Source organism: Bombina bombina, chromosome 5, assembly GCF_027579735.1.
Source record: "Bombina bombina isolate aBomBom1 chromosome 5, aBomBom1.pri, whole genome shotgun sequence".
Classification (NCBI taxonomy): Eukaryota; Metazoa; Chordata; class Amphibia; order Anura; family Bombinatoridae; genus Bombina; species Bombina bombina.
In genome coordinates this window covers 1,029,283,321-1,029,302,260 of record NC_069503.1, presented here as the reverse complement: position 1 = coordinate 1,029,302,260, position 18,940 = coordinate 1,029,283,321, and the positions used below count along the sequence as shown (strand labels likewise).

Here is an 18,940-nt window from a genome sequence, read left to right as displayed (position 1 = left end):
AGTTCGGAGAAGACACAGAAGAGACTCCGTCTGATATCTTGCTAAAAGAAAATATGGCACTTGAACCAAGATATCATCCAGGTACGGGTCTACAGCTATACCCTGGCCACAGCTAGGAGAGCTCCCTAAACCTTTGTGAAAATTCTGGGAGCAGTAGCTAAGCCAAACGGCAAGGCTATAAACTGGAAATGTTGGTCCAGAAATGCGAATCTCAGAAACTGAAAATGATCCTTGTGGATCAGGACATGGAGGTATGCATCCTTTAAGTTGATAGTGGTCATGAACTGTCCCTTCTGTATCAAGGGAAGGATGCACCTGATTGTCTCCATTTTGAAAGAGGCAACCCTGAGAAATTTGTTGAGACATTTTAAGTCTAGAATAGGGCAATAAGTTCCCTTCTTTTTGGGAACTGCAAAGAGGTTTGAGTAAAACCCCTGACCCCTATCTGATTCTCTGGTCTTGTGGATAATCTTGAGAGAAGAAATCTGCACCTTGGGAGGGTGAGATTTGAACCCTATCTTGTAACCCTGGGAGACTACGTCTAATACCCAGGGATCCTGAACGTCTTGGACCCAAGCCTCTAGGAAAAAGGACAGTCTGCCCCCTACTTGATCCAGTCACGGATCGGGGGCCAGCCCTTCATGCAGATTTGTTATCTGTAGTCTTCTTGGTCTGCTTGGATTTGTTCCAAGACTGGTTGGGCTTCCAAGTACTTGGGCTGTTCAGGTTTGGAAGAGGACTGAGTCTGCTGTATCTTGTCTGAGCAAAAGGAACAAAAATTGGAGGATTGTCAACCCTTAGTTCTCGCCTTCTTGTCCTGGGGAAGGAAAGCACCCTTCCCTCCTATAACAGTGGAGATGATGGAGTCCAGGCCTGGCCCAAACTAAATCTTCCCCTTGAATGGTAAAGAAAGAAGTCTAGTCTTAGAAACCATATCTGCTGACCAAGACTTTAACCAAAGAGCTCTATGCGGCAAAACCTGAAGGCTTAGTATTCAGACAGACAATTTGCCTATTAGCATCACAAATAAAGTAGTTGGCTATCTTGAGAGCCTTAATCCTATCCTGTATATCCTCCAATGGGGATTCAACTTCAATTAGTTCTTAGAACAAATCACACCAGTAGGTAGCAGCACTTACGACTGCTGACACAGAAGCTGCTGACTGAAATAAGAGGCCCATATGTTAAAAGATTTTTCTGAGATAGCCTTCCAACGTTCTGTCCATGGGATCTCTGAAAGAGGAGCTATCCTCCAGAGGGATAGTAGTACGCTTGGCAAGAGTAGAAATGGCCCCGTCCACCTTAGGGATAGAGTTCAATAACTCTAAATGTGATTTAGGGACTGGAAACAGCTTCTTAAGGGTAGAAGAAGGGGAAAAAGGAGTTCCAATCTTTTCCCACTCTCTAGAGATAATTTTCGCCATTTGTACAGGTACTGGGAAGGTTTCAGGAACCTTCTTCTCCTCATAATCCCTATCTTATTTAGGGATAATAGGCTCATCAGAAGCTTAACTTCTGGGACCTCTAGGGTAGTAAAATACCTAATTCAAAGGAAAGTGGAGGTGTTCAACCTTAAACCTAAAATGTGGTTCCTCAGGAGTAGGGGATTTAATTTCAGATAGTTCTGACTCAAAAAGCTCACCTTCAGATGCAATCGAGGTTACATCATCCTCAGAAAGGTGAGACAAGCTAACCAAGTCAGACTGAAGAGAGGTGTTAATCCCCAAGTCAGTGGAACTATGCTTTACCTTTCTCTTACGTTTTCCAGAGATAGGCAAATTTAATGCGGCTGATACCGCAGACTGAAGCTGTGAAGTAAAGTCTGCAGGTAAAAAATTACCTCCAGCCGGAGATAAATGTATGCCTGTATCATAGGGTTAAAACCGGACTTCAAATGCAGAATAGGCATCTCATGGACAACGGAGTCCTGAGAGGTAGAAGGCTCAGAGCAAATAAAAGTTCCAGGGGATAAACTAGATTTAGACCCCATCTTGGTCTTTAACACAGAACATAAGCAGACAGAACAGAATTGTGCAGGCGGGCAAACTATAGTCTCCTCACAATATAAACATGCATTTGTCACAGTGATCGCTAAAAAAGAACCCTCTGAAGGGAAAATATCAGAGCCCTCCATAGCAGATATAAGGTCTCAAAATTAGCCAAAAATAAATTTAACACTTAGCGTGGCACCTCTACCCTCAGCCTTCGTTGAGGTACTCACTACCTCCTAGCTAGACAAGCGTGTCCAGAATGAAGTCAGGATCTCTCCTAATGCCTGCAGCAAACTCGTTATGTTGATCGCTACGCAGGAACACACTTCCGACCAGCTTCAGAGAAAAAACTGCGCCCTGTCACATGGTCTTCCCCAACTAGGAGAGAAACCGCACAAAGCTCTATATCAGCTGCGTAGTGGTAAAAAAGGCCCCAATGGGAGATTTTCCCAAACTGTCCTGCATTGTCTGTCAATGTTCTTAATTAGCCCATAAAACCCTTACACAACTGCTCCGGTTGGCAAGGAGCTAAGCAGCACACAAAGATTGGCCCCAACTGCTCAGTAAATAACCTCATATTATCAAAGGTATTAAATGTCCCCATATCCGGAAGAGAATAAAGTATCACACTGTGAACTATTTAAATGTCCCCATAACCTCAGGGAATTTTCAGCTCTACTAGACATAATTCCTCAAAGAAATATATAAAGGACTTACCCTCCAGAATCAAAGCTGTGGATCAAGCACAGCACCTCAAGGTCTGACAGTCTCACCAAACACATCTGACAGGGACCTGAAGATAAGGAGAAAACAGTGTAAAAGTTAACACTGATTTCTCAGGAGGTGATAGCTTTAAGTCTAGCTAGTGGTCAGAGATCATTCCCTGCAACATCTAGAGCCAGCGTTCACCACAACTCTCACTGAGAGGATTACATGGTTACTCAAACACCCCTGTCCACACTTGAAGGGAACATGCCCATTAATGGACTACAATTTTCTTCTAACACTTCTCTGCCATTCTCCTATAGTGAAGAAAGGCAAAGAATGACTGGGGGGATAGGGGAAGTGGGAGGGATATTTATAGCCTTTGGCTGGGGTGTCTTTGCCTCCTCCTGGTTGCCAGGTGTTGATATTCCCAACAATAATGAATGAAGTTGTGGACTCTCCCTGCCTTTGGAAAGAAAAACAGAATTTATGCTTACCTGATAAATTACTTTCTCCAACGGTGTGTCCGGTCCACGGCATCATCCTTACTTGTGGGATATCTCTTCCCCAACAGGAAATGGCAAAGAGTCCCAGCAAAGCTGGCCATATAGTCCCTCCTAGGCTCCGCCCACCCCAGTCATTCGACCGACGGACAGGAGGGAATATATAGGAGAAACCATATGGTACCGTGGTGACTGTAGTTAGAGAAAATAATTCATCAGACCTGATTAAAAAACCAGGGCGGGCCGTGGACCGGACACACCGTTGGAGAAAGTAATTTATCAGGTAAGCATAAATTCTGTTTTCTCCAACATTGGTGTGTCCGGTCCACGGCATCATCCTTACTTGTGGGAACCAATACCAAAGCTTTAGGACCCGGATGAAGGGAGGGAGCAAATCAGGTTACCTAAACGGAAGGCACCACGGCTTGCAAAACCTTTCTCCCAAAAATAGCCTCCGAAGAAGCAAAAGTATCAAATTTGTAAAATTTGGCAAAAGTGTGCAGTGAAGACCAAGTCGCTGTCTTACATATCTGGTCAACAGAAGCCTCGTTCTTGAAGGCCCATGTGGAAGCCACAGCCCTAGTGGAGTGAGCTGTGATTCTTTCAGGAGGCTGCCGTCCGGCAGTCTCATAAGCCAATCGGATGATGCTTTTAAGCCAAAAGGAAAGAGAGGTAGAAGTCGCTTTTTGACCTCTCCTTTTACCAGAATAAACAACAAACAAAGAAGATGTTTGTCTGAAATCTTTTGTAGCCTCTAAATAGAATTTTAGAGCACGGACTACGTCCAAATTGTGTAACAAACGTTCCTTCTTTGAAACTGGATTCGGACATAAAGAAGGTACAACTATCTCCTGGTTAATATTTTTGTTAGAAACAACCTTTGGAAGAAAACCAGGCTTAGTACGCAAAACCACCTTATCTGCATGGAACACCAGATAGGTCGGAGAACACTGCAGAGCAGATAACTCTGAAACTCTTCTAGCAGAAGAAATTGCAACCAAAAACAAAACTTTCCAAGATAGTAACTTAATATCTATGAATGTAAAGGTTCAAACGGAACCCCTTGAAGAACTGAAAGAACTAGATTTAGACTCCAGGGAGGAGTCAAAGGTCTGTAAACAGGCTTGACCCTAACCAGAGCCTGAACAAATGCTTGAACATCTGGCACAGCTGCCAGTCTTTTGTGTAGTAAGACAGATAAAGCAGAGATCTGTCCCTTTAGAGAACTTGCAGATAATCCTTTCTCCAAACCTTCTTGTAGAAAGGAGAGAATCTTAGGAATTTTTATCTTATTCCATGGGAATCCTTTGGATTCACACCAACAGATATATCTTTTCCATATTTTATGGTAAATCTTTCTAGTTACCGGTTTTCTGGCCTGAACCAGAGTATCTATCACAGAATCTGAAAACCCAAGCTTCGATAGAATCAAGCTTTCAATCTCCAAGCCGTCAGCTGGAGGGAGACCAGATTTGGATGTTCGAATGGACCCTGAACAAGAAGGTCCTGTCTCAAAGGTAGCTTCCATGGTGGAACCGATGACATATTCACCAGGTCTGCATACCAAGTCCTGCGTGGCCACGCAGGAGCTATCAAGATCACCGAGGCCCTCTCCTGATTGATCCTGGCTACCAGCCTGGGAATGAGAGGAAATGGTGGAAATACATAAGCTAGGTTGAAGGTCCAAGGTGCTACTAGTGCATCTACTAGAGTCGCCTTGGGATCCCTGGATCTGGACCCGTAGCAAGGAACCTTGAAGTTCTGACGAGACGCCATCAGATCCATGTCTGGAATGCCCCATAATTGAGTTATTTGGGCAAAGATCTCCGGATGGAGTTCCCACTCCCCCGGATGGAATGTCTGACGACTCAGAAAATCCGCCTCCCAGTTTTCCACACCTGGGATGTGGATCGCAGACAGGTGGCAGGAGTGATCCTCCGCCCATTGAATTATTTTGGTCACTTCTTTCATCGCCAGGGAACTCCTTGTTCCCCCTGATGATTGATATACGCAACGGTCGTCATGTTGTCTGATTGGAACCTTATGAATCTGGCCTTTGCTAGTTGAGGCCAAGCCCTGAGAGCATTGAATATCGCTCTCAGTTCCAGAATGTTTATCGGGAGAAGAGACTCTTCCCGAGACCATAGACCCTGAGCTTTCAGGGATTCCCAGACCGCGCCCCAGCCCACTAGACTGGCGTCGGTCGTGACAATGACCCACTCTGGTCTGCGGAAGCTCATTCCCTGGGACAGATGGTCCAGGGTCAGCCACCAACGGAGTGAATCTCTGGTCTTCTGATCTACTTGAATCATTGGAGACAAGTCTGTATAGTCCCCATTCCACTGTTTGAGCATGCACAGTTGTAATGGTCTTAGATGAATTTGTGCAAAAGGAACTATGTCCATTGCTGCAACCATCAAACCTACTACTTCGATGCACTGCGCTATGGAAGGACGTGGAACAGAATGAAGAACTTGACAAGTGCTTAGAAGTTTTGACTTTCTGACCTCTGTCAGAAAAATCCTCATTTCTAAGGAATCTATTATTGTTCCCAAGAAGGGAACTCTTGTTGACGGAGACAGAGAACTCTTTTCTATGTTCACCTTCCATCCGTGTGATCTGAGAAAGGCCAGAACAATGTCTGTATGAGCCTTTGCCTTTGATAGGGACGACGCTTGTATTAGAATGTCGTCCAAGTAAGGTACTACTGCAATTCCCCTCGGTCTTAGAACCGCTAGAAGGGAACCTAGTACCTTTGTGAAAATCCTTGGAGCAGTGGCTAACCCGAATGGGAGGGCCACAAACTGGAAATGTTTGTCCAGAAAGGCGAACCTTAGGAACTGATGATGTTCTTTGTGGATAGGAATATGTAGGTACGCATCCTTTAGATCCACGGTAGTCATAAATTGACCTTCCTGGATAGTGGGTAGAATCGTTCGAATGGTTTCCATCTTGAACGATGGTACCCTGAGAAATTTGTTTAGGATCTTCAAATCCAAAATTGGTCTGAAAGTTCCCTCTTTTTTGGGAACTACGAACAGATTGGAATAAAATCCCATTCCCTGTTCCTTTATTGGAACTGGGTGTATCACTCCCATCTTTAACAGGTCTTCTACACAATGTAAGAACGCCTGTCTCTTTATTTGGTTTGAGGATAAGTGAGATATGTGGAACCTTCCCCTTGGGGGTAGTTCCCTGAATTCCAGGAGATAACCCTGAGAAACTATTTCTAGCGCCCAGGGATCCTGAACATCTCTTGTCCAAGCCTGAGCAAAGAGAGAGAGTCTGCCCCCTACTAGATCCGGTCCCGGATCGGGGGCTACTCCTTCATGCTGTTTTGTTAGCAGCAGCAGGCTTCTTGGCCTGCTTACCCTTGTTCCAGCCTTGCATCGGTTTCCAGGCTGGTTTGGGTTGTGAGGCATTACCCTCTTGCTTAGAGGATGCAGAATTAGAGGCCGGTCCGTTCCTGAAATTGTGAAAGGAACGAAAATTAGACTTATTCTTGGCCTTGAAAGGCCTATCTTGTGGAAGGGTGTGGCCCTTTCCCCCAGTGATGTCTGAAATAATCTCTTTCAATTGTGGTCCAAATAGAGTTTTACCTTTGAAAGGGATGTTAAGCAATTTTGTCTTGGATGACACATCCGCTGACCAAGACTTTAGCCAAAGCGCTCTGCGCGCCACGATTGCAAACCCTGAATTTTTCGCCGCTAATCTAGCTAATTGCAAAGCGGCATCTAAAATAAAAGCCAACTTAAGTGCGTGAACTCTGTCCATAACCTCCTCATATGGAGTCTCTCTACTAAGCGAATTTTCTAGTTCCTCAAACCAGAACCACGCTGCTGTAGTGACAGGAACAATGCACGAAATGGGTTGTAGAAGGTAACCTTGCTGTACAAAAATCTTTTTAAGCAAACCCTCCAATTTTTTATCCATAGGATCTTTGAAAGCACAACTATCCTCGATAGGAATAGTAGTGCGTTTGTTTAGAGTAGAAACTGCCCCCTCGACCTTAGGGACTGTCTGTCATAAGTCCTTTCTGGGGTCGACCATAGGAAATAATTTCTTAAATATAGGGGGGGGAACAAAAGGTATGCCGGGCTTATCCCACTCCTTATTCACTATGTCCGCCACCCGCTTGGGTATAGGAAAAGCGTCGGGGTGCACCGGAACCTCTAGGAACTTGTCCATCTTGCATAATTTCTCTGGAATAACCAAGTTGTCACAATCATCCAGAGTAGATAACACCTCCTTAAGCAGTGTGCGGAGATGTTCTAATTTAAATTTAAATGTCACAACATCAGGTTCAGCTTGTTGAGAAATTTTTCCTGAATCTGAAATTTCCCCATCTGACAAAACCTCCCTCATGGCCACTTCAGATTGGTGTGAGGGTATGACAGAACAATTATCATCAGCGCCCTGCTCTTCAGTGTTTAAAACAGAGCAATCGCGCTTTCTCTGATATGTATGCATTTTGGATAAAATATTTGCTATGGAGTTATCCATTACAGCCGTTAATTGTTGCATGGTAATAAGCATTGGCGCGCTAGATGTACTAGGGGCCTCCTGCGTGGGCAAAACTGGTGTAGACACAGTAGGGGATGATGTAGTATCATGTTTACTCCCCTCATCTGAGGAATCATCTTGGGCAATTTCATTATCTGTGGCAGTACTGTCCTTACTTTGTTTGGACGCTATGGCACAATTATCACACAAATTTAAATGGGGAGACACATTGGCTTTCATACATATAGAACATAGCTTATCCGAAGGCACAGACATGTTAAACAGGCTTAAGCTTGTCAATAAAGCACAAAATGTTTTAAAACAAAACTGTTAGTGTCTCTTTAAATTTTAAACAGAAAACACTTTATTACTGAATATGTGAAAACGTATGAAGGAATTGTTCAAAAATTACCAAAATTTCACCACAGTGTCTTAAAGCATTAAGAGTATTGCACACCAATTTTCAGAACTTTAACCCTTAAAATAACGGAACCGGAGCCGTTTTCAAATTTAACCCCTATACAGTCCCAGCTATAGCCTTTGCTGAGACCCAACCAAGCCCAGAGGGGAATACGATACCAAGTGATGCCTTCTAGAAACTTTTCCAGCAACTTTCAGATCCTCACACATGCATCTGCATGTCCTGCTCTCAAAAAACAACTGCGCAGTAATGGCGCGAAAATTAGGCTCTGCCTACAACTAGGAAGGCCCCCTGACTGGAAAAGGTGTCTAACATAGTGCCTGACGTTTAATAAACGTTCCCCAAGTTTATAAATGTGAAATATCAGACTAAACATGAATAAAATGCCCAAATAAAGCAATCGATTTAGCCTATAAAAGTGTCTACCAGTTTTATAGCCCATATTAAGCCCTTTATTCTGTTTGTTTGACTAAGAAAATGGCTTACCGGTCCCCATGAGGGGAAATGACAGCCTTCCAGCATTACATGGTCTTGTTAGAAATATGGCTAGTCATACCTTAAGCAGAAAAGTCTGCTAACTGTTTCCCCCAACTGAAGTTACTTCATCTCAACAGTCCTATGTGGAAACAGCAATCGATTTTAGTTACTGTCTGCTAAAATCATCTTCCTCTCACAAACAGAAATCTTCATCCTTTTCTGTTTCAGAGTAAATAGTACATACCAGCACTATTTTAAAATAACAAACACTTGATAGAAGAATAAAAAACTACATTTAAACACCAAAAAACTCTTAACCATCTCCGTGGAGATGTTGCCTGTGCAACGGCAAAGAGAATGACTGGGGTGGGCGGAGCCTAGGAGGGACTATATGGCCAGCTTTGCTGGGACTCTTTGCCATTTCCTGTTGGGGAAGCGATATCCCACAAGTAAGGATGATGCCGTGGACCGGACACACCAATGTTGGAGAAAACCCTCTTATACTCTATCTTTGTCAGCAAATACTCTCACATTTACCACCTTTATATTATCCAAGACTCACTTCTTCTTGCTTCACTCTAAGACAGGCCTCAAACTTTCTAGTTTTAAGTGCTTTCTTAAGGCATGTTCAGTGATTCATATAACCTGCTTTGTTCTATTCTCAGATCCCCTTGCCTCAGATCATTCACATTTTCTTTCATCTATTCCCCTGTAATTTATTTTAAATATAATCTCATAAGCCCCCCTTTCCTGTAGCTCACTTCAAATAAATATGATGTGCATCAGATGATAACTCTACCTAATGGGCTCTACACATTTATTGTTCAAAAACAATGCTCCTGATATCATATCACTGTGGACACTTTATAAAAATATGATATGATAAAAAAAATTGTAATAAACTCTAATGGATTAGAATGATAGCTATTGGGAACTGTCTTAAAATAAAACTGTTGTAAAATAACAAAACCCAGAAGCTGAAAGTGGAAATGAACCATAGCATTTTCTTTTTCATTGCATTGTTTTGTGGACATGCTCTGTCAAACATAAGAGAAGAATAAAAACTCAATTATTTGGAGACCTAACTATCATATTTTTATTTCAAAATAATACAAATTGTTGAAATTACTGTCTAATCATATAAACAGGACAATGATAAATATTAGACCATTACAGATAACTTCTTAAATCTATGTGTCAGTGTCCCTTTAAGGTAGCCACATTTGTTTGTTTTTTGACATTATTAAAAATAAAACATACATTAATTGTAAATTATTCCAACATGGAAATAAGCAATAACACTTACCATAAATACACCATCCTTAAAGCTAAATCTCTGTTATCAAAATCATGCTCATTGCAGTCAAGATAAGCACCATACATGTCCAGAGAGGAACTCGGGTGGCTGAAGATGTGCTGTGACTAGTAGATGTTGCAGTTGACGTATTAATACTGGTATCTTTAGCACTGAAGGATTTTGTTTGTGCATACACATTGTTCAACACCATTTCAAGTTTGTAGTTGTTACCTACAATAAATAATTAATTTCATTCAATGATCAAATTATAGAATACAATGAATACTTGAAGTTAAAAAGCCAAACCTATATATTATTATATATATATATACTGCACATATGTGCGTGTGTTTGTGTTTAGTTATTTATTACATATATATATATATATATATATATATACTGTATGTATATATATATATATATATATATATATATCACACTCTGTAATCCTGCAGCTCCAGAAAAAGGCAAAAGAAAAATTAAAAAAAACAAAACTTTATTGGAAAAACGTTTAAAAGTCATATAGATAACATGTAAAAACACGTAAAAATACAAAATCCAATTGCAGGCCTGCAACGAGGTTTAGAACAAACAGCCAAACATGTTTCGGGCCAAGTCTCAGCCCTTGTTCACTGCAGTTTTTTTCAATGACGGTTTAGACGCCGAGTTTTTAACATTGAAACTTTAAAGGGACACTAAACCCAAATTTTTTCTTTTGTGATTCAGATAGAGCATGCAATTTTAAGCAACTTTCTAATTTACTCCTATTATCAAATTTTCTTCATTCTCTTGGTATCTTTATTTTAAATGCAAGAATATAAGTTTAGATGCCGGCCCATTTTTGGTGAATAACCTGGGTTATTCTTGCTGATTGCTGGATAAATTCATCCACCAATGAAAAAGTGCTGTCCAGAGTCCTGAACAAAAAAGAAGCCTAGATGCCTTCTTTTTCAAATAAAGATAGCAAGTGAACAAAGAAAAATTAATAATAGGAGTAAATTAGAAAGTTGCTTAAAATTGCATGCTCTATCTGAATAACGAAAGAAAAAAATTGGGTTTAGTGTCCCTTTAAGTCCTGTGAGTGCCCTCATCATTGAGAAATTTGTATAAGAATAAATTCAAGAGGAGACACCAGGGCAAATAAGAGGATGTAGGAGCGAGTGCATGAAGTTGGAACAGTGTGTATATATATATATATATATATATATATATATATATATATACACACACACACAGACATACACACACATACATAATTAATACATAATTTTTAAATTCCCAAATTAATTATTAAAAACAATGGATATTGTTTTAAAAGATCAAGTGAAATGGACAATTAATATTTTGTAATTAATCATGCTTGTATGCTTAGAAACATATTGCATATTTTTAATTAAATTATTTTATCAAGAATATTGCACTAGCCTGTTTGTATTCCCATTCCATTCTATATGTGAATTGGAAATGTTTTTGTTCATCAAGAAAGACTTTGATACCAAACAGCTCCCTAGCGCAGTTTTTTATGACCAAAACTTTAATCTGGCATCTGTTTAGGAGATAGCTTATGGGGCTTTCGGCTGCTTTGTTCAGATCAGGAGCGCTAACGGCGCAATCAAGGAGATTGTGATTGAAGAACATCCCTGTAACAGGGCTTTTAAAAAATGCAGAACCAGAAAGGAGAGTTTAGGGATATTAACACAGGACTTTGTGGACAATTTAAATAAATATATCTTTATTTTTTAGAAGGTGTGCATATCATTGAAGTAACTAATAGTGTACATGCTGCACAATTGTAGCAAAAAAATAAATAGTTTACTGTCCCTTTAAGTTTAATTAAAATAGTATTGAACAGAATAAAATAAAGAACTACATTTACTTAGCACTCAAACGTTATCCAACATGAATTTTACCACAAAAAGTCTATTATGAGAGGGATTTAACGAACCCACACTATCTGACATGCAGAAGGTAGCACACAATAGACTATCGCTCGAGTGATGAAAAATTACTTTGAACTTTTAATATGAACAATTGTGTTTGAGCAATGTTAACATTTTTGTGCTCCACTTGTATTCTAGGCCTATATAGATATTGTGTTCTATTTAGCTTAGAAAAATTTTCATAGCTGACAAGCCAGGCAGCCACTGACTGATTATGAAAGGAAAAAATAGCTTTAGATCTGCTAAATGTGCAATGAAAATAAATGTATAAATTCTAGGGAGAGCCTAAGCTATTTTGTGTACTACATGGTATTTGACTGTCTAGCATAAGAATGTATTCCTGCAGGACAAATAAATATGGTAAATTATGTTCGGGCGGGATAATATTTTATTATACTGATATTTAACATTTGATAATAGATATAAATAACAGTTTATATGTGAAATATTTACCTGGAAGTTTTAGAACAAGGTCTGTATAGTTGGCCCAACAACCAACAAATAAAATAGTTGTATTTCCTTCAAGTCCACTGTTCAGAATGTTGTTGTTGGCATCTTTAAGTTTAGCTGTCAGTGACAACGCACTTGTGCTTACAGAGACACAATTTCCCTTAAAAGAAAGTATAAAAACAAGAAATATTAATGTCTTGTCACACAAGAAACATAGATCCCCATTTCACTCTGCTAAGTCTAATTTTAAAACAAACAGTAATGAATTAGGAAATCCATGGTATACAATCCCCTGACTACACATACCTTATTTTTTAAACTACCATTAAGCAGTGGAATAATAAAGTTATTTACTTACACAACCTATTCAATGCTAAAAGATTAAACATTATGCTAAACTGCTCATACTGTGAGAGTATTGGAGATGCAAATTAAAAAAAATCCAGTCTTTAACCCCTAAAGCCACTTAGACGTAGGTACTACGTCACAGAGTACTTTGCCCAGCATACCTTGTTGACATAGTGCCTACGTCAATAAGGTCCAACCTTCTGGCTCATACTGCGGTCACTGCTGACAGTGAAGACTGCAGTCAGAGGCAGAAGGTATTTGCCTTTACATGCAGGGCCGGACTGGGAAATCAGACCGGCCCTGGAAATTTGTATAGACTGGCCCAGCCCCGCCCCCTCCAGCCCAGCCACGCCGCCTGTTTCGGCCCTGTTCCCATTGTATAAAAAACTGCTAGAGATTGGCAGATTTGAATGAACAAACAATACATAAAATACAAAATACCCATGCATAAGCTACAAAACGTAAATGTCCAGTGCTTATGCCTAGCACAGCAGCCTGTAGAACTCAGCCTCTTATTAAGTTTACATCATGGTAACCACATGTTATTTGGGGTTATAAGCATAGAAATAGAATTTATGTTTTGTTTTGTGTTTGTTTTTTTCTCCCTAAATTGTTGGAAACACAATTTAGGGAGAAAAAACAAACACAAAACAAAAAAGAAATTCTATTTCTATGCTTATAAACCCCAAATAGCTAAACAGCTCAGAAATTGTGCTTATAGGCAGATTCCAACATGCTGATTACTTCTGTTCCTTTATGGGGTGTCCAGTAGTATAAAGTGTCCGTGTGTGTTAAGAAGTGTATTTGCGTGGAATTCAGGAAGATGAGATCCTGTGTGGGGTGCTACTGCTTATGAATAAATACTGGTTCTTAGGTACATTATACAGTGTAGTAATACTACACTATATAATGTACCCAAGAACCAGTATTTATTCATAAGCATCCCACGCAGGATCTCGTCTTCCTGAATTCCACGCAAATACACTTCTTAACACACACGGACACTGTATACTACTGGACACCCCACGAAAGAACAGAAGTAATCGGCGCCACGGAGGAAAACTTCAGTGATGACTGTGAACAGCATGCACCTGCTCATCAGTTGCAGTTTACCCACGCCGGACGCACGGATATCAACTCTGCACCACCAGAAACAGCTCGCTGCTGTCTGTGCCCCCTGCATTGCGAGTTGCGACACCAAGGGTGAATTTCGGACTCATAGTCAGTCACAATAAAACTTGCAGGAAGAGTCTAGACTAACACTGAAGCGGGAAGCCTGAGCGCTCAACCAGGAAACGGGAGCAGCGCTCTCAGCCGCCAGCAGCTGTCATAAAGCATGTGATATAAAGCAGGCCAGTCTGTGTTTGTGACAACTGACATACAGGCCCGGCCCACCGGGATTTTTCCTGGTATCCCGGTGGCCCAATCCGACCCTGTTTACTTCCTTTATATGAAGGCAGATCGCCAATCCACTCTGTGTCACTGTCTTTATTGGCTTGTGGGGATGCTGTGGGTGGTGCATCACAGGAGGGGGAGGAAGGGGAGGCTTTCACTGTATTACAGAAAAAATATTTGCTGAGGGAGGGCGAGGGATGGGCAATACGCTACAAAAACGGGTGAGGGGAGGAATGGGCTGCAACGCTATCGAAACAGGTGAGGTGGGGATCGCTACACAACATAATTTTTTAAATGCAATAAATAATAAAAAAATAAATAAAAGAAATAGTACTGTCAGACAACTGTCATTACCTAATATGGCTGCTACTAGTTTGAAGGGGGAGGGTTAGAGAGCAGTTTGTGAGGGATCAGGGAGGTAGTAGGGTTTAGGAGGGATCCCTACAATATTTTTTTTTATTAAAATACTCTGGCTGTAGGCCGATTATAAAGGGCGAACATATTATGAATAAAGTTTTTATCAAATCCAAATCTCTTTAAAGTCTGTGAAAGGAATGACCAGCTTAAGCGGTCGAAAGGTTTTTCAGTGTCCATGGATAATACTATAGAAGGGATGTTGTGTTGGCTAGCATATTCGATAATGTTTATGATCTTAGTGGTGTTATCCCTCACCTCGCGATGAGGTGTAAAACCAACTTGATTAGTGTGAATCAAGTCTGGGATAACTTTGTTGAGACGGGTTGTGATAATTTTAGCGTATAATTTAATGTCAATATTCAAAAGTGATATAGAGCGAAAGTTAGATGGAGTTGTCGGTGGTTTGCCGGGCTTTGGCAGAACAACCACGTGTGCCTCAAACATGGAGGGAGGGAAACATGCTCCATTAACAATTTCATTAAATATTGTCGTAAGATTTGGGGCGAGAGTGGCTTGGAACGTACGATAATACTTTGCAGTAAAGCCATCGGGGCCCAGGCTTTTTCCTTGTTTTAGTGATTTTATGGCTTGTATTACTTCTGGTATGGTGATAGGGGAGTTCAGTTTCGCTAATTGATCGCTTGTAAGGGTGGGAAGAGGGCAGTTTTGGATGAATTTGTCCAGTTTATGTTGTTTCTCATGGGGTGCAGTTGATGTATCTATATTATATAGTTCCGTGTAATAGTCATGGAACGCTTGGAGGGTATCGGGGGTATTATGTAATGCAGGTTTAAGTGGAGGACATAGCTCATATATATGTGCTTTAAGTTTCTGTTTCTTTAAGCTCCTTGGAAGGTATTTATCTGCTCTATTGCTCTCGTAGTGGAATAGACTTTTAGATTTACAGTGAAGGGCATTGTATTCTATTTGCAAATGGTCATCTAGGGCTTTTCTGATGTTTGATAATTCGAATAAGAAGAAGGGGTCTGAAGGGGAATGTTTGAGTTGAAAGTCCACATTGGCAAGCTTAGTGGTTAATTCATCATATGTTTTTCTTTGTGCTTGTTTCATCTGGGCCTTCAATTTGATAAGTTCTCCTCTGAGGAAGCATTTATGATTTTAATTTAATTGATTAGGGACAGATGGTGTATTAATACGGAAGTATTCTTCTAGTGTATTGTTAAGTTTAGTGATGGTATCTACGGATCCTAATAAGGAGTCATCAAGTCTCCAGTGGAATGGGTTTGATTAATGTTCTGGCCAGTTGAAATGCAGCATAACTGCTGAGTGGTCAGACCAAAAGGTAGGAGAGATATCACATTTTCGTATTTGTGAAAGGCCTAGTTGATTTGTGAATATGTAGTCTATACAGCTATGGGATTTGTTGGGGTAGGAGTAGAATGTGTAATCTTTTGTGTTAGGGTGTAGAAGACGCCAGACATCGTATAGTTTGTGTAGCTTCAAATTTTTCCAGAGGTGTGAAAGGGACTTGGTGTTAGGTTTAATGGCAGATTATATTCTATTATAAATAAATACATATCAGGGACATCACAGACATCATAATGAATAAGTTTTACCATTTGAACAGATTGCTGCTAATTATACTTACATTGGAATCCAATGCTATAACTGCAGGTTGCTGGGACAGTGGCATTCCCAGTAAACCAGCCACAGGTTCAACAACAACTTTTAGTGAGGCTACAGTGGCCAGAAAATTTACAGTTGTTGTCTGAGTTCTGTCAACAGTTTGTGAGGCCACCTGAAAGATATTATACATTTATATTATCAAAGAAAGAACATTATTTGAGAATAACATCACAGACATACTGTATACTCTTCTACTGAAGTACGTCATAACTTAACAAAGGGGTCAGCAACCTATGGTATTAGTGATTTTTAGTGTCACCAAGGGGTGCCATAGCTTTTAGTGCCACATTACATTTATGCTTGGCTTTCAAGCAGTATGGCAGCTAGGCCCAGCGCTATCATTCTTCTCACTCTTCTTGCGCAAGCCCCACATGCAGTGATAAAAAACAGCACATCTTGCACAGGGAAAACCAAGGCAGCACACTACAGCTGGGTAGCTCACACGATATTAATTTAAGGAGCTGGCAGCGGGAGCCCTGATGTGGGTTTGGGGCAGACAGATGGGCTTTAGTGCCATATGAAGTCTAATGTGGAAATAGAACTGTAGGGCCAGGGGTAAGATCATATATATTTTTCTTATTATTATTATTATTAATTAGCAAACTTAATTAAAAATGAGAGTGGCATATCTTGTCACTTTAGCACTTTATCTGTGGTTATATTGATTGCTGTTCATGTATATGGATGTGTGCATTTGTATATGTGTGTGTGTGTGTAGTAACTTTTTATGCACTGTACAAATAAATAAATCTTAAAATCTTCTAAAATGTATATATTACATTAGGTAGATCATTACTCATTTATGTAATATTTACCGTACTCCAAGATGCATCATTTGGAGAAGGAATAGGTTCAGAAACAGCCAATGAAGATATTGTTACATTTAGAGAGGAACTGAGACTTCCACTGATTGCTGATCCTGCAAGACTTGTACTAATATTCTTTAAATCAGAGTACGTCAGTCCACCTGCAAACAGAGTACATATTTTTTTAGGACTACAACACATTATTTATCAGGGCTGCAAAATGTTGGTCTTTTTTTTTTTTTAGACGCTGAGAGAAAGATACATTTGTATGCTTTATCTGATTCATGAAATTTTGACTTTTGTGTTCCTTTAAGATTAAAGGGACACTGAACCCAATTTTTTTTCTTTCGTGATTCAGATAGAGCATGCGATTTTAGGCAACTTTCTTATTTGCTCCTATTATCAATTTTTATACGTTCTCTTGTTATCTTTATTTGAAAAAGAAGGCATCTAAGCGATTTTTTTTGGTTCAGACACTGGACAGAGCTTGTTTATTGGTGGGTGACTTTATCCACTAATCAGCAAGAACAACCCAGGTTGTTCACCAAAAATGGGCCGGCATCTAAACTTACATTCTTGCATTTCAAATAAAGATACCAAGAAAATGAAGAACATTTGATAATAGAAGTAGAAAGTTTCTTAAAATTGCATGCTCTATCTGAATCACAAAAGAAAAAATTTGGGTTCAGTGTCCCTTTAAAACTTGATTATACGAATAGTCTAGTCAAAATTAAACTTTCATTATTTAGATAGAGCAGGCAACTTTAAGCATCTTTCTATTTTACTCATATTATCAATTTTTCTGCATTCTCTTGGTATCTTTATTTGAAAAAGTAAGAATGTAAGCATAGGAGCCGGGCTATTTTTGGTTCAGCACCTGGGTAGCACTTTTTAATTGGTGTCTAAATGTTGCCACTAATCAGCAAGAGCTACCCAGGTGCTGAAACAAAAATGTGAGGGCTCCTAAGCTTATATTCAAATAAAAAAGATAGCAAGAGAACAAAGAAAAATTGATAATAGGAGTAAATTAGAAAGTTGCTTAAAATCTTATGCTCTATCTGAATCATGAAAGTTTAATTTTGACTAGACTATCCCTTTAACATTGCTATTTGTATTAATATTTTATTTAAATTGGCACAAAACACTAAAGAAATGCTAGATACAATGTTGTATTCAAAGCAAAGATTAGCCTGAGAATAACGTACATATTTTTTTTTATTATATTAGTTGTAGATAAAGTGTCAAGCTTTAGCTTCCATAAAGTAATGGATACCTCCATATTATAAAGTAAGTTTCCCTATGTTTTAAATTATGTTATGCTGCCTTATCTCCTACACTGAAGCCAGTCAGGAACAGTTATATATTTACTACTAGAATAAAAACCTTACAGTTTGTATTGTCCCTTTAATTGATTTGTAGGTTTAAATGTAAGCTTTTTTTTCATAGTTGTTTTTAGTTTTTATTAAAAAAAAATGTATATTATCACTCCATAATAAATCAAGCTGTATGGTAACATTTTTGATCTATAATAGTTTGTAATAGTCATAAGACAATGGTATATACATTTAGAAATATAAACTAGTTATTATATAATAACTTGTACATAATAATGATTACACCCAGGACAATAGTGTTTAGTATATATAAATATCTCACAGAAACTAAGACATTTGGCTCGAGGCATTTTCGGTACAGTGATGCATTTTAAGTGATTACTCAACATTTATAACTGAATTTAATCTAGCAGTCATTGCTAAGTGGAGTGTAATAAAATTGTATAAAAATGCAAGTATTATTAAAAAATGATGTCATGCTACCGAACATTACTATGTGTTGGTGCAATATGTAATAGAAAAAACGCCCCAAACCTATGTCAGAGACTTGTGACGCTGCATCAAAAACAAAAACGACTTTAACAGCACTGTAAAATGATGAGCTGTTACTAGGACAACAGTTAGAGGATAGAAATAGCACATTTGTTGCATAGCAACCGTCTAAGACATACATGAAAATGTAGATAAATAAAAGATGAGTATAGAT

The 18,940-nt window shown here is 39.4% G+C and overlaps 1 protein-coding gene across 1 annotated transcript in view; it reads right to left on the bottom strand.

Moving 5' to 3' along the window:
* PKHD1L1 (PKHD1 like 1) overlaps positions 1 to 18,940 on the bottom strand; it is a 224,355-nt gene that overhangs the window by 20,215 nt on the left and 185,200 nt on the right. Inside the window, exons 75-78 of the mRNA XM_053715928.1 lie at positions 16,910 to 17,061; positions 16,057 to 16,206; positions 12,291 to 12,447; positions 9,907 to 10,128 (exon numbers count right to left, since the gene is read on the bottom strand). Coding sequence (XP_053571903.1) covers positions 9,929 to 10,128; positions 12,291 to 12,447; positions 16,057 to 16,206; positions 16,910 to 17,061 — 659 coding nt within the window. The 3' untranslated portion in view covers positions 9,907 to 9,928. The remainder of the gene's footprint in view (positions 1 to 9,906; positions 10,129 to 12,290; positions 12,448 to 16,056; positions 16,207 to 16,909; positions 17,062 to 18,940) is intronic.